The 16,594-nt window shown below is 42.2% G+C and overlaps 1 protein-coding gene across 2 annotated transcripts in view; it reads left to right on the top strand.

The window, feature by feature from the left end:
• Positions 1-229: 229 nt before the first annotated feature.
• Positions 230-16,594, top strand: part of ddr1 (discoidin domain receptor tyrosine kinase 1) — a 39,201-nt gene continuing 22,836 nt past the window's right edge. For both annotated transcript variants that reach the window (XM_079344112.1, XM_079344113.1), the window contains exons 1-2: positions 230-651; positions 13,439-13,596. In XM_079344112.1, the coding sequence (XP_079200238.1) occupies positions 13,497-13,596 (100 nt within the window). In that variant the 5' untranslated portion in view covers positions 230-651; positions 13,439-13,496. The remainder of the gene's footprint in view (positions 652-13,438; positions 13,597-16,594) is intronic.

The following is a 16,594-nucleotide window of genomic DNA, read 5'->3' on the forward strand; positions in this document are numbered from 1 at the left end:
TCTGTGCTGTTGTATCAAGTATCACATTCCCATATCTCAGCCTTGCTGTAACAAAGAAACTTCACATTTCACTCAAAGGCCTCACATTTAATACCTCTCTACAGAGTAGTTAAGGTCAGAGGTCCCGCCCATAGGGGGGCTGTGATTGGATGATGCGCCTGCTGGAATATTCAATCAGACACCTTGCTCTGCGCTGTGATTGGACACAGTCGGTGCAGTTATGTAAATGAGCACCTGGTGGCGCCTGCTGGCCCGGCTGTGGAGCCCGAAGTGAGGATTGTTGCTGCAGCGCGTAGACTCAGAGTGAGAGGGTCTGAAGCACGGAGACCCAGGACAGACGTTTTTTTTATTTTTTTTATTTCACCTCCTTATCGACACGTCTTTAAACTATTGAACCGGAGAGAGTCAAATAAAAGTAACCCTGAAGGTTTCCTATCAGCCGCTGCATTCAGCCGTGTCGGATAATTAGTTGTTTCTTTTAGTTTTGACAGAGGTCGTTCACGGAGCGAAACAAACGCTCAGCAGCCCCGTTTGGATTATTATTCAGTGGACGTGTGTTGTTCAGGGATAAACGCAGCTCTGCTCCGTCTTTTAAAGACTTCTACTAAAACTTTGGACTGCTGTCAAAGCTCACTTCTTCGTGTCTTTCAGGTAAGCACCAACAAACTCATTTTTATTCCCTCGCGCGTTTCCCTTCTTCCTCGTGCGCACCTTACTCCTATAAAAAAGCCGCTGTAATATTGCAGCGGATATTTCCAGCTGTCTGTGTGTATGTCTGTGTTTCTGTATCTGTGGCTTGGCGTCCATAAGTCTCGGTGTGTTCGTAAAGCAAGCGCGGCTGTTCTGGACGCTGGCCACGGACTGCTGGGAGGCTCACAGGAGGTGTAACGTTGCCCTCCAGATCCTTTACACGTTTACATTGTGGCTTAAGACAGAGCGCATCAAGCTTTCTGGAATCTACAAACATTTCTACGGGGTTATTGGCAGCATTGAAAACATCATTCAGTATCCTGATTGTTGCCTAAACTATTGTTATCTCTCTATTTCCAATGTCTTAAAAATAGACTTCAGTAGAAGGTTAATTCCATCCAAACATTTTGTACTCGGATGGCCACCAGCTCTAAAAAAAATCATTTTGCTTAAGTTGTCATTAGTGATTTTTTTTCTTCACAGTATGTTAAACACATTCTTCAATTGGGTAAAACTGCATCACATTCTCAAACACACAAAGCCCAAAAGTTAAACAAAAGTCATTCTTCTTGCCATGTCAGGCTTTAAACCTGTTGCAGCACCAGCAGCCTTGATGAATGGGTCAATAAAATGTGTAATGTTCAGCATCACTTCCACACATCCAGGTGGTGGTCATCACACAAACCATTGACCTTGTGACCTCCCTAATAAGACCAGCAGCTCTGGCTTCATTCACCTCTGGCCTTATATGAGGTGGTTGTCCTTTAGAGGGGCTGATGCTCACCGATCCAAAACCTGTAAAAAGGCCTGGCAAGACTAAAGAGACGCAATGTTGACCCAGAAAACATTTTCACACTCTGTGGAGGAGCTGGCAGAAAGTTTGGACTTTTAAATGGTACATTATATCTTGTATTCTCTCAGCATAAAGAGAGAGGGATCATGAGAGTGAATCAGTCTTGTGGATTGATAAGAAGTTCTCCACTTTGCCATGCACAGGATGGCGAACAAATCAATAAGTAGTTATGCCAGAAGAAACTGTTTAATCCAATCAGTTTGTGCAGAAAGAAGGTTGCATTAGTAAAAACCTGGGCACCACTGCATGTGGCTCTGTGGCGAGCTCGTTCGTTGTGTATGCGTCTGCATGCCTCGGTGGTTACAGGGAGGCGGAGGTGGCCTGATAGTGTAGTTAGGTGTGCAGTGCTGTGGGTAGACGCCTTGTCCACCACATTATGAAAATGTTACATGTGGATAGTTTTGTGACTCGATGAATGAGCTGGCTGTTAGAGCAGGTCTGGCATTGTTAGACTGCTGGGAAAGAGGAGGTGGGGATGGGAAGGAGGGGGAGGCTGTGCTATTTGCCAATAGATAGAGGCAATAAACCCCCCCCCCCCCCCCAAACACACCCTCCCTCACTGCCTGTGTAGCAAAGGCAGGGGAATAAAGTGAGTTAGAGCCCTGAGTGTGGGTATACAAGGTCTCTCTCTGCACGCACAGGTCGGCTGGATCCTGACTGATGGGCACCTGGCTGCTAGATCTCCCATAGTGTCCCACGAGAGCCAATGCAAAACTGCTTTCTATGAGCAGTGCAGTCCAGCAGAGGGAAGACAGAATATATTAAACAGTTAAAGAGACCTGGTTATGTGAGTATAATTGCATATGCACACACTTTGGGAGCTGTTTTGTATTGATTCATTTCTGTCTGTGGAAGGCACCGGAGAAAATGACAATAATTGCATAATCTGATTTGTGGAGAAGTTTGCACAGAGCAACGTAATTTGTCTGACTCTCTGTGAAACAAATGTTTGTTTGTTTTGTTTTAGTCTTTGGAGATTTGGGGGAAAACATCTTGAATCCCTTTTTAGGTACAAGTACGCAGAGAAAATGAAAATAGTTTTTTTTTTGCAGTTTTGCATCACTGCTGTTCTTGGATTGAAAACCCAAGTACGTGCATGTGTGAAAAGCTAAATGTACATCTGCACACACACTCACATACACACAGAAACTGAAGCCCTGGTTTGTGTTTGGTTGATCATTAACCTTAGTCTGTTGTCTTCCATCTGGGTGATTGATTCTGAGTTTTGTGACTTTGTCATTGTGTTTAAGGTTGTTGAACACTCTGAATAGACTTTTTATTTAAGCAGGTGGATGCTAATTCAGAACACAAAGGAAGATCCTTAACAATAACTGAATTGAATGTTTTTCACAGTAGCCTGATCTTTATGGCGTTGTGGCTAATGCAGTTAGCCACATGAAAGAGCACGAGGAGGATGAAGGTGCTTTTCGATGTGTAAGAACGGTCCTTTACGTGACTTCTCTTCCAACTGTTGTGTTTAAGGCAGCAGTGCCTCTAAATTCTGTTTCCTTGTAACTGGCTTCCCGACAGATTGAGTGGGAACCTTATAAGACATGTGAAATAATTAAAGTCCAAAGACACCAAGCGATAACTTGCCTCCCATCGCTGTAGTGCTCATCCGATGGGAAATGAAACCAATTGAAGACAGGACTTCATTGTTCACCCTGTTTTCCTGAACCAATTTCCTCTCAAGTCTAGACGGACAAGCTTTTGAATTTCATTTGCCGTCTGTGTGGTCACGTGCAGAAGAAAAGTCAGAGAAACAAATTCACACAGTAATAGGTGCGGACACTTCAAAGTATGATCATGAGGGCTACTTGTCAGTGAGTTCTTAAATCTCTTTTTGATTTCCTCTCTATTAGTCTCCAGAACCAAAGTTCTTCTTTCAGATTACCCCCTTTATGCCTTCTCCTCCTTCACCTCCACCATCCTGAACACCTTTCATCCCCTTAACTGATCACCCAAGCAATCTCTTTTTACATCAATCATGGAAGCCACATTCTCCTTCTTCACCCTCTATCTCTCTGTTCCCTTTGAAGCAGCACGAGATGTTTCATTTATCCCCCTCCATCCGTCTCAGCCTGCCCTCTGCTATCGTCCCTCTGAGTCTTCTCATTTATCTGTTTGCTCTCCCTGTCGTGGGTGCCCTGCTTAGATAACAGTGTTGTTGCTTGGATGTAAACTGCAGTCATGTTTTGGTTGCAGAGGCTTCTTCAAAGAACATGTCACTGTTTCTTATCAAAGTCTTTAGACATTGCATTGGTGCCTCGTTTTAGCTCAGGATCTGCAGAAATAACTCTGTATGTGCCCTAAAATTAACAGTGGCCTATTTTGCAGATGCCAGAGCATGCACATGATATAAATCTTTTACAATTAGAACTTGGAAACGTTTCCTTTTTCAGAATAAAAGTTAGAAAAAGAAAAGAAAAAAGTTTGCGGTTTCGTCTCCCTAAAGTAGAGTCCTCAAGTGCATTACATGTTTTATGATTCAGAAATAATAAATGCTTTTCAGCATCACCTTCATCGTTTTCATGCACTGCGTTCCTTTGTTTAAACCTTTGAGTTTTTAGTCTTTAACCAACAGCGACATAACTTTATCAGACTGATTTACACTATTTTCTGACAGTGCAAAAAGGCTCTGTACAATTTTATAGGAACAGTTGCGAGACACCTTCATACATAAGATTTAAATCATATGATTTAAAAACAGCTCTGTATCACATCTTCCTCACAGTACTTGCCAACAACTTGGTATCTATACCTGGAAAAGAGAACAGAAACTCTCAAACGTAGAAGAAAGCAGGTGTTTGCTCTGATCCCCCTCTCTTATCCTTTCTTTCTTTTCATCTCATTTTAAATCCTCACACGGAAGCTGTGGTGTTTTCTGGTTCTAGCACAGACTGTTCCTCATGTGGCTTCTGGCAAAGTAAGTATGTTCGAAAACCTTGTTGGAACAAGAAATAGAAAATGATCTTCAACGTCAAAGGTGACCTCTTTTATACATCTTTTATTTGAACGCTGAGTCTGAGCTGGAATGATATACCCACACTGAGTGAGGCGGACCTGCCTGTCTCCCTCCCAGGAGTTTAGAGAAGCACATTAGCATCAAGAAACGAGTGTGATGTGTAATTTAGCCCTTTTTAGGAGGCCTGTTTTTCTGCCTTGAAGGAGGAGGAGGGAGGTCTGCAAGTGTGATAGAGGTATCTGCCTGTGCCTGAGGCTTTGTTTTAAGTGTTTGTGTGTCTGTAGCTCGAGTGTTCAGCAAAGCCCAGATGCAATTTCTGGATCCTAGTTTGATCATTGTTGCGTGTGCGTGTGTGTGTGTGTGTGTGTGTGTGTGTGTGTGTGTGTGTCTTCATTTGCCCAAAGTTGATAGCGAAATATTTAACACCTCAAAAAATATGAAGCTCTATTTTTGCCCCTCAGCTGTTGTTCATTAGAAACAAGAAGAAAAGAAATCTGTGAGAGAGCTGGGTTAGACCAGACTGTTTTCTCACTTTGACTCTAAATGCTGAGTCTCGCTGAAGTCTTTCCTGTTTGACCTGATCTCTTTGGTTCTGTTTCTCTCCAGGCCATCCCTCCCTCCCTCTCTCCCATCTCCAGTTCTCAATCTCTCTGTCTCAATAGCTGCTCACTGGATGAATAATTGTCACCCTCCTGCGGGCAAAGAGTTGCTTTTGTCCCACGCTCACTCTGGCACTTTGGTCTTTCCGTTCGATCACTGGAGGGAGTTTTTTTCTCCACCACAGCATTCTTCTGTCTGTCTGTGTGTTGTCTGTCTGTTTCTGTTTCTCCTGCTATTTTCTCTCTGGCCATTGTGAGAGTAGCACCGAGCTGCCACATGCCTCTCCTTTCTCCTTTCACCCCATCCTCCCCTTTGCTTCTCACTTGTCCTCTGACAGGTGGCAGAGAGTCTGTGCAAATTGAATTCAGGGAATTGGGCTGCAGCTTTGCCATCAACACTGCAGCTCTAAAACAACCTGTGACAAAGTAGAACCAGAGATCAACGCACACTATGCTGCCAAATATGCTAATATTAGCACATATCTACTGGACAATTCTTATAATGACTTTACACCCACTCATCAACTGGGGTCAAACTTGGAACTAATTTTCCCTCGCTGTAGCGATGATGGTTGAATTTCATGCAGAAGATGACCGTGGTTCGCCTTAAGTTTAACAGTGAAGTCTCATTAAATCACTTTGACTAGAGTTCAACGGCACTCCTTACATACTAGGTGCAGAAAAAGCAGAGCTAACGACATGTATCGACATGTTTGAGTCCATGTGCCCTGAGAACCAAAATGGTTCCAGTTTCTGCCAGTCGACACCAGTTTCCCAGAACACTAATACACTCACGTCGACTTTCTCCTCTCTGCAGGCAGGCACTGCAGGGGAGAGAGAAACTTTGATTCACACGATCTAGCTAATGAACAGCCGACTCCCCGTTGATGCCGTTGAAAGCCTGAGGTGCTAACAAGCTTTTTCTGGGTGGGAGCTTTAGGTCTGTGTCAAACTTGAACTCTTTAATTTCATAACAAGACTCAGCTTACCCGTTTTGTTCTGTGCTGTGACTTGTTACTGACAAGATAGTCTTTGTGCTTGTGCTGCTGGTCTGTGGGTAAAACACTAACAACAATTTCTCGATCTACCTGGGTGACGCTTTTAGTTTATTAGCTTACTCATTTAGTTGATGATTGATGGGAGAAAAACCAACTAACAGCTTCTTTTCCTCAACATGTCAGAGCTTATAAAGTGATCAAAGGTCGCTTGCAAAAAATGAACATTTCTAGCAAAGTTTCATCTAATCACAGTATTCTGACACTGTGGTTCAGAGTGCAGAACATGTTCTACGTTTTTAAGACATATCAACTTTCTACATTTTGATGGAAACCCCCAGATTCAGTATCCATGTGTATAATATGCTAGGTGAACTAATATTAAGAATAAAATGACAACAAATAGACGTTTTTTTAGCTTGTTCCCAATACCGTTATCTATTTTTGGGAATCTGTGTATTTTAAAATTTTTTATTTAGTCCAGTTAAACAATGTAATGTTTTGCGTCTGCAAAACGCTAGCGTCTCCTGTCACAGTATACAGAGCTGATCTAATGGCCTGCTTCATTCTGACTGAAGGTAAAACTGGAAAAGGACTCTGTTCTTTACTTTTAAAGCACTGTGCCTTGGATATACTGTGATATGTTCAGTGTTTTTATTTGTAAGCTTAGTTGTGTCTCCAAACAAAAGAAATGATAGAAGGGGAAAAAGGGGATGTGTATCTCACTACCAGCATGGAGAAGTGCTTTGTCCCTGTGTCTACAGATCTGTTTGTGTGTGTGTGGCTGCTGTCAATGAGGGCGTTCTTTATTTGGCAAACCAACCTGTGGCAATCAGTCACCATTTGTCTCTGTCAGCCATGCAGATAGGCTGAGCAATGCCTGTGCTGGTCTTTGTCTGAGGGGCCGAGCAGACCCACTTCACAGTAAAAACAATAAAGCCAAAAAGAACAGATTGACGTTTCACTTTGTCTGATTGATCTCAGCTCTGTGTAGCTGCATGCTGGTAACCCTGACTTCCTTACATTCTTCTTCTGCCTGTTTTTTTCACACTATCCTCCAACTCGGGCTCACAGGTCCTTGTGCTGTAAACTCACATGAATTTGTAATGAGCTGTGTTGTAGCAAAGGTCTGCTTTTTGAGACCGGCCTGCTGAGTCTTTGCCACTCGGATGGTTTCTGTTGAATTGCTTGCTTTTTGTTTGCAAGCACATGTCTTAGTGAGTAATAAGATACTTTATGCAACTTCAGTTTTACTGGAAACAGGATTTTTTTATGTTAAAATCCCCCTTAGCATGCTTTCTTCAGGGTAACATGATTCACCACCTCCTTCACTGATGCCTCAGTCACATAGACTTTCTCCTTCTCTTGTTGCTGCTGTTTAATTTGTTTTTCTGACTCGACTGTCCTTCCCTTCTCCTCTCATTACCCTGTTTAAGTGACTCATCTTTTCTTCCCTCCTGCTCTCCCAACCTGTGCTAAAACTCTCAAATCAGATTCCACAGTTGTGACTGGCACGTCCTTGTATTGATGACACACGCCTGCACAATTTGATGACCAATGTGTGACAAATACTATGACCAATAGTAGGGCATCACACCAGACTTTATAGATCATTTATTGTATTTAATGATTCTAAACGGCCTGTATTTTCACTTTTAAGAACAGAAATGTTTATACTGTTTAGCAGACAAAGAGAGGAGTACTTTTTTTTTCAACCCCAGAGTTAAGGACATATAACAGCAAGTGATATTTTAGCCTAAAGGAACTACTTTTAAGGTTAAGGAACTCCGTGGACAGATTTGTGCTGCCAAACAACTCATTCTTGCTCTTGAATTGGATCTTCAGTGAAAACAAGGAAACTGTGGCTCTGCAGGAAACAAAAGTTGATTTACACCATGCTCAAGTCCTACAGAAACAAGCCTGTTTTCAAGGAAATCTTGAAACGACCTTGTTTTTAGTGGCCGGCGAAGTCTCAACCTTCAAAGTGTTGTAAAGATCCAAGATTAATTTGTGCTTCCTTCTCCCCAGGACTCAGAGGGCAGTGGTGCGTACGACCTCACCAGCTTCCTCATGCAGGGATGGAAACTCAAAACAAAGAGCTCACTGCTTTCTGTCTCTCAGCGGCCATTAGCCATGTCTAACTAAAGCAGTGTGTTGTTTTATCTGGCTGTGATTTAAGACTTCACACGTTGAGAATGTTGTATGGACAAGCAAAGCATCACAGAGAAGCTTTAAGTTGTAGCAAACCACAAACAATTTTTTCTATATGGCCATTTTCACATGATTCAAGACATGTGTATAGTAATTGTTGTTCCTCTTGTAGACATCACCCCATAGTCTTTTCTAAAGTGAGTTTTTTTGCCTTTGTTTTGTGTCGGGATGTCCATTGCATTGTTGTAGTCAAGTCACAAAACATCCAGTCCAAGTCAAGTCCCCATTACTGAGTCTGATCAGAGTTCCTCACTTGCTTTGACATCTCTTTCAACGTGAGGTTGACCCTGTATTCTCCTCAATGGTTCCTTTACACATTTATCATGTTCTGCTGCTCTTTCTTGATTTTGTCATACAATCATCGAAAGCAAAACACCATTCATGGCGTCTCTTCAGGCACCCTGACAGGAACTGTTGCTGAACAAGACAGGATTTAAATGATCAGGCAGGTGAACACAAGTGCCAGCCCTTCTTCAAAACTGACAACATTGTTTGACACCAGACAACAAAAAGAACCAAAAATGATCAATAAGTAAGTCTGAGTTTCCCTCTCCATCTTCAGAATTCAAATTCTGTTAGTGCTCAAGTCCAAGTCTGAGTCATCTGGGCTTCAGACCAAGTTGAGTCCCGAGTTGAAAAAATCAGGACTTGAGGCTGATTTAACTCCCCATGTAGTGACGAATAATATATGAAGGAACCTTAAGACTACACTGAAGCTCTCAAGCTTTACAGTGTGGATGCACTGCACTGCAGTAATTGCTACCGTAAATTCCGTACTATTGAGCGCACCTGGATATAAGCCGCACCGGCTAAAAATAAGTAAATAAATGTATTTGTACATATATAAACCGCACTTGATTACAAGCCGCAGGTGTCCACGCTATAACAAGAGCCATTTACACAGACGTAGGCTACCGGTAACATCCGCAAATACTGTAGCGTCCATACGGACGTTAAAGGACGACGAGAGCGTTCAAATAATAACTTTTAATAACCCGATCACTGTCGGCCGTGACCACGCCGTTTACAGCAGAGAGCAACACATAACTTGCCGTAACAATCCAACTCTCTCCCCCAGCGTTCTCTCATACAGCCACTCAACACGTTCTCGCTGGTGCATTCACTGACTCTCCACATAATCGGAATTATGAACACATTATCAACTACTGACTTTACAACATGAACCGTTACAATACGAAGCCTAGCCGACGGTGTCTGTAACACGGCTGATGAAAAAGATGACCGTAATATATTTCACAAGAAAAAGTCCATCCATTCACTGCCTCAGAATGACTTCATTACTCACTTCCTCAGTCTCTGTTGTCGCTGTCAGTGTCATCTTAACGTGCAGCAGCTCTGTTAGCTTCTTTGACAGCCAGGTCGATCGCCTTTAACTTGAAAGCTGCATCATATGTATTTCTCCGTGTGTTTTCCATCATGAGGGTGCGTGCATGAAGCGCAAAATGACTGATATTAAGATCCGACGTGACGAAGTCAAATGTTTTTGCGGCAGAAGCTCATTGTCCCCCATAAAAAATCCATGCATTAGCCGCACCGGAGTAGAAGCCGCAGTGCTCGAAGTGTGAGAAAAAAGTAGCGGTTTATAGTCCGGAATTTACGGTATTTGTTGACCAGCTTAGTTTAGCATGTCAGCAGTCTGTTATTAACTTAATAGTAGAATTAGACGATGTACAGCTGATGCTGAACATCTACAGTAAGTGATCCATCCTGCATGGGACATGGGACAACATTGTGTTTGGAACACAAACAATAAAGCAAGACTTTCTCCCATGCTTGTAGGTTCATGTTAAAATGTTGAGCTAATTTGTCTGTGTGAAAAATAAAAACTTTTATATACCTTGGTGGGAGAATCATCAAAGTCACTTCACTTTATCCACTGGAGAAAAAAAAATCCTAAGTAAAATCTGTTGATCCCATAGTTTGTTCCATATTTCATTGACTGAGCGACAACAGGCTGAAGCTGCCATCAACCTATTTAGTTTGTTTTTAGGAGCTGTTCCAACAACTCTCTGCCCACATTAGTAAGATTTGGCTCCCAAGAATCATGTCATTCAGTTGATTTGTTGTCCCAAATCAAAATGGAATAATAACAAATCATTGTGATAATTATGTTGTCAATAATCTGGGTTTAAAATATGGTCCTTGACAGCTCTCTTGAGTCTCAGATGATAATTATTTAACTGCAAAAAAATAATGTGGTCTGAACATTGACTGTGATTTAAAATGCCTCTTGGGTTTCATGTGTGTAAGTAAATTTTTCGTACTGTGTTGACATTGAGTTGAAGAGTGTGTTGAAAATAACAAGAAAAAACATAAATTGTGATATTAGGAAAATGAGGAAAATCATTTGTATTTCTGTTATTGAGTGCAGAGGTATGTGTTCAGATTTATGTTAATGTTTGAAAGCAACGTATCACTTTTTTTCATGTGGATGCTGATGGGGAAGTGGTCAGCGTTACTTAGATACAACTCAGAGGAACTCCAAGAAAAAAAGGTTGGGAACCAACTTGGAGCTAATGTTCCTAAACATGCAGAACCATCTGAATAATCCTTAAGGTCATTCACTCCTGGTATTTGGACTGGCTTTTATAAACACCTGGACAGAATAATTGTTCAAACATTTGGTTCAATCACAGGGGACTCTCGAGCAAAGATGCGAATCCAAGGCAGTGCTGCCAGATTTTTAACTGAGGCAATCTAATTATAGAGAACCTGGCAAAAACTCTGTAATGATGCAATGGCTGCTAGCTAAAAAAAAAAAAAAAAAGGCCTGTGTGTCTGTCTGCTCTCGTTTTTCAGTTGTGTTTTTGTTGTGCAGGACAGAAGCAGCAGCTGCTCATAAGTATTCATTAGTCCTGCGAATGGAATAGCTGAGACAAAATGTGCGGGTGTAGATTGGGGCTCCAAACTGAACACAGTGGGCTCTTCTCCTTCTTTCTGAGCTCTCACCACAGCTGTTTGAAAACACTTGACTTTTCCAACAACTATGTTCTCAGATGGCTGTGGACATTTTTGCTTCTCTTACCCAAACATTTGTCAGCCCTGTTCTCCCTTCTTGTTTATAAGGTTATTTTCCCTGGGGTGCATTGGAAAGCAGTATGTCCCCCTGATTTTACTTCGTTGACAAAACTGTGATGAGACACTGCCAGAACATGTTTGTTGACATTGGTTGTTATGATGATTGCTTTGGATTTGGGACCCAAGTCATCGTATTTCCAGCTCCATTTTTTGCACACCCAGCTCATTCCAATGAGCTCCATCTTTCAGCATTTTGTCATCTGGCATACTCGCTTGCATACTTACTCATTCGGACAACTTGGGTGTTTTTCTGCCTTGAAAAAAAAAGCCAGCCTTTCTTTCTCTCTCTATACTTCGACCACTTGGAACACATGCACCGTGTATCGGGTGCGTTGTGTCTGCCATTCAGGACAGCTGCATAGGCTGGCTATCCCTGAGTTCTCCTTAATGCCCTCATACCCGCCCCTCAAACTGAAGCGCTCACACACACAAACATAAGACATAAGTCAACCTCTCTACACAACCCCTCCCTCCCAAATCCACACACACCATGTACCCATGTCATCGCTGCTCTTGCTTCAACGTCCCCGCCCTGTTGTGCCTGAGCAAACTCTACTCCACTATTCACTTTGTTTCCATACATCCCCCTCAACCCCCCCAAACTCTTTGTCACTACAGCTGTGTCAGCTGTCGGCCAGTCCCAGTCTGGTCGGAGAAGAAGCCCAAACACAGAGGGTCTACAGGAAGGCCAGCCCGGCCTCTCCGACTTTCCCAGCTGTCACTCCCACTTCAGACTTCCACTTATCACAAGGTTTCTTTCCTCCCTCCTGCTTCACCACTGGAAGACTTCCTTGAACACGTTTGATCATAAAATATGCACGGGTGATAGCGTCATCAAATGTGATTTATTTCTTCCGCTTGATTCACAGTCATTAAGTAAAAATATGCTGGTGTAGTCAGAGAAGAAAAGCTTACATATGCAGTATATCTGAGGAAGAAACCAAACTAAATTAAATGCAGCGCGACATGAAACTGCTAGATGAAAGTAATGTTCAGTTTTTAGAGTGGTGTTGATTCAAAAGGTAATTTTAGTCGCTACAGTTTCTTGTTAAATTGACTTGTATTACCTAATGACCTACGAAATGACTGTAGTTGAACCAAGCTCTCTTTATATCATTTTAAATATAAACTGAACATTATGAACTCCTTAAAGGATCCATTTCAAGATATTTATATCAGACTGCTCTACTTTTGGAGTACCTAATAAATTGACCACTGGGAGGAGTTTTTAGAGGGGGCACATTTGAACTTTTTTCTTGGATTTTAAAAAAGTCGCTCACTATGCAAAGTGTCCGTATATGTTATAAGATAGTTATTCACGTTTCAAACACAACCGACCCACAGATATTTTTTTTTGTCCCAAATTATATCAAAATACTCTGACATCTGTCTGCCTGTTGTCGCTCACTCATTGACTTATTTCTTCCATTCCCATCTTTATTTGTTTGGTACTTGTTCTAAAACAAATAATCTCCAATCGGGTGCTGACAATAAAATCTTTTCTGTGAATGAAAAGTAGGTTTGACATTGGTAGTTTTGATGAGTTATTGTCATTCCTAATAGAGAAGGAATAACATTCTTTGAGAGCAAATGGGGCTGGCTAATTATACCATCCTCAGTTACCAAGCTGTGTGCACCCTTTCTAAAGGCAGCAAAGCATTATTGTCTCCCAGCATTCTGCTGCCAGAGAGGGAAAAACAAATTAGTGCGTGAAAGTGGCCTTTGTTGTATGGCTTTGTGTTCGCTCCTCCGAGGTTCGGCCCATTGCTGAGCTTGGCACGCAAAACATTGAGAAACAAATGACTGTGACATGCTACGTGCTTTTGAATACGAGGATTTGATTCAGTTTGGTAATCAGTTGAGCCTGTGAGCCCAGCAGCTTCAGGCTAGAGCTGTTTACATGCAAGTAAAATGTAAATGTGGCCTGAAGATAACCGTATTTGTTGAAGTGTCAACAAGCTCATACCTGATTCATAAAGTGAATACATCTAAATATATTTAGTAATATTTTTTCCTTTTGCTTCAGGTATGCCTAGGGTCATCAGTGCGTCTCCGGACAGGTAACCAGGTGTGTTGCTGCTGTCATGGCCTTGCAATCCCTGAGGCTGTTTCCTGACATTCTGCTAACGGCCCTTGTGGTGCTGGTGTCGTCTTCAGAGGACCATGAGTGGCACTTTAACCCAGGTAGGTTAACTCTACATGCAAGAAAGATCATATCAAAGTGGGCAATGGATTGATTACTGTTATCTCTTCTGTAACTCATTTGCTTCAAGGCAAAGGCAAATAAAATCTTTGAGATTCACGGCTATAACAGGTGGTCCTTTATCTCACATGTCCAGTAAAGGTTTGGAAGCTCCTGTGCTGTAATAATGTTGTACTGCTGTGTTTCAGTTTGTCAGTGGTAGAAATGAAGGGTATCTGACAATTGTTATCAAAGAAGTTCAGGTTTGATCACAGCTGAAAAGACTCGAGGGATATCATGTTATATAGTAATACAGCATTCAAAAACCTGCTGGCTGCCTTCATGCAAAAGTGAATATTAGCATTTAACCACTCCCACATCATTATTAGCAAGAATGTACAACTTATTTAGTTGATTTTTAGCTACTTCTAAGCTAATGGTAACATTAGCTAGTAAGTGTCTGTGTGCTGGTCTGACTTGTATAATGGCTTTTCAAGTATATTGTACTTTAATTTAAACTGTATTGGCCAAGGCTGAACAATAAATAATAATTTCACGGGGCACCGATGGCCACTTGGTTGCCATGTTCACCCCACGTACAGTAAAGGCTGTAGTCCTTTAAGAGAGTGGCTCGGGTTGGAATCCAACCTATGGCCACTTCCACATGTCTCTCGCCCCCATTTCTGACACTATCCACTGTTTTATCTCTTAGTTAAGGCACAAAACATCCCTAAAAAAGCCTCATCAAAACATGGGCATTTTCAATAAACACATTGCAAAAAGCCTTTAAAAACAATGAATAGGAAAACATTTACAAACAAACTCTGCTTTTTGTGTCAGCATTTGTCTGGAGAACAAGGTTTAAAGGCTTTCACTTCAACATTCTGATGCATTCAGATGAGGTGATAAAAATGTAGTGGGGAAAAGGGCTTCAGATGGGACATGTTGTAAACGCATGTATTGTGTAAACACCAGCTTTATTTTAACAGTTTGTTAGTAGGTGTATTTCAAGGTTGTTTTTTATTCCTACAAACTCAGACATAATTGAACCCCTCCTTATCCCCCCCTTCTCCTCGGGCACAGCAACCGTCCGTCCTGCTGCTCCAACATTCTCCTCACATTCTCAGATCAGTAAGGCTCATTCTCCGTCCGCTATCAACAGGCTATCCTGTGTCCTCGCTCTGTCTGCCAGCCAGTCGTATATGTAATAGGAGAATGAGATAGGTGGGAGTCCCCCTTCCTCCCCTCGGCTCATCAGGAACACTAATGCGCAGGCAGCTCATGAAAGTGTCCGTCAAAATGCCAGGAGAGGGAGGGCATGAGGGATTAGTGAGCGAGAGCCAACAAGGTGTATCCAAAGGAGACTGTTTGCATAGAGTCCACCTTCCTTTATGCTGTCACCAGACTGTGAAGGAGACAAAGCAACAATCAGGGATTGTTATATTAATCCTGTGTTTATCATTTGTTTGTGCCAAACTCATGTCATCATTTGTACTTTGTACTTTACTGCTAATCACATTTAAATACAGCAAACAGTAAATGGTCTATCTACTTTCGCCATTTCACTAAAAGCATTGTGCCTTTGACTTTTCTAGATACAGTTTCTGCTCCTTCATGTCATGACATAATACTGACTTTTTTCAGTTTTGGACTGAGTCAGAACTTTTATTTTTTTTCCAAATTCTCAAAAAAAATAGACCTATATTTAACTACTTAAAGGGAAAATGAATCAACAAGAAGCCATCCCTGCATCTTGGGACAACAATAAAAAGGTTCAGGATTCAGGTGTGTGCAAATGATTTGACATGTAGCTGGCTCATATTAATACGAGTGGAACAGGATGTAAACGGTGATGAAGACATGCCTGAGCAGTTTAAAACATTTAGGAGTATCATAACATGGAGACATGGATCCAAGACTCTGTGTAGGTTCTCAGTCATCTCGGTCATGGTGGTTCACGCTTCATGCAAAGGCAGCTGGACTTGGTTGGTTTCACTTCTAATCTAAAAGAACTGAAGAAGCTTTTCCAGCAGAGAGGTGAAACATTTTCAAAATATTTAACCAGCTCAAGTTGTCTTTTGGATCAAGCTTTGACTATTGATACAGATTGATGGGACGTTAGGGCCATACTTTGGACAGATTAACACTCACAGCCACATCTACAGGCAGAGTTGTAGATTAACCTCGTTAGGCCGTTTTTGGCCTTTGCAATGAAAAGGAAGCTACTGGAACCATTGTTGAACAATAAAGTCTTTGAACATGTGTTTATCTGTCAACTGACAGGGTCTGCATTGATCTGCATGAATCCTGAAACAACATTGATGAGATCCACCCACACATTTTGTCTTGTTACGTTGACTCAAGCTGGAAGGTTTGAACTTGTGGTCTCATGTGTTTTTGAAAAATGACAAAAAGAGAAGATGAAAGTGGAGGGCACAAAGGAGGTCAGAGACAGAAATGAAAAGATTGCAGAGTGTGGGGTGTTGACTGCCGATGTGTGATGATGATGATGATGTAATGAAATAGGCACCTGTCTGTCCCCAGTGTGTGTGTGTGTGTGTGTGTGTGTGTGTGTGTGTGTGTGTGTGTGTGTGTGTGTGTGTGTGTGTGTGTGTGTGTGTGTGTGTGTGTGTGTGTGTGTGTGTGTGTGTGTGTGTGTGTGTGTGTGTGTGTGTGTGTGTGTGTGTGTGTGTGTGTGTGTGTGTGTGTGTGTGTGTGTGTGTGTGTGTGTGTGTGTGTGTGTGTGTGTGTGTGTGTGTGGTGTGTGTTGTGTGGTGTGTGTTGTGTGGTGTGTGTGTGTGTCCTCTGTACCCCTCAGGGTTTTTAGGGTCTGTCATCCAGCCCAACATTCCTGTCCGCTGACTCAATGACAGAAAACCAAGTCAGACGCCAGCCCCACCCCCGCCTCTTTCTGTCACCCTCGGCCTCCCCTCCATATCACTGTCAGTGCCCCTTTCCACTTTATCGCTACCCACACCCTCACTCAGCCTCCCCCATCGC

The sequence above is a fragment of the Symphodus melops genome (genome assembly GCF_947650265.1).
Source record: "Symphodus melops genome assembly, chromosome: 5".
NCBI classification, from domain to species: domain Eukaryota; kingdom Metazoa; phylum Chordata; class Actinopteri; order Labriformes; family Labridae; genus Symphodus; species Symphodus melops.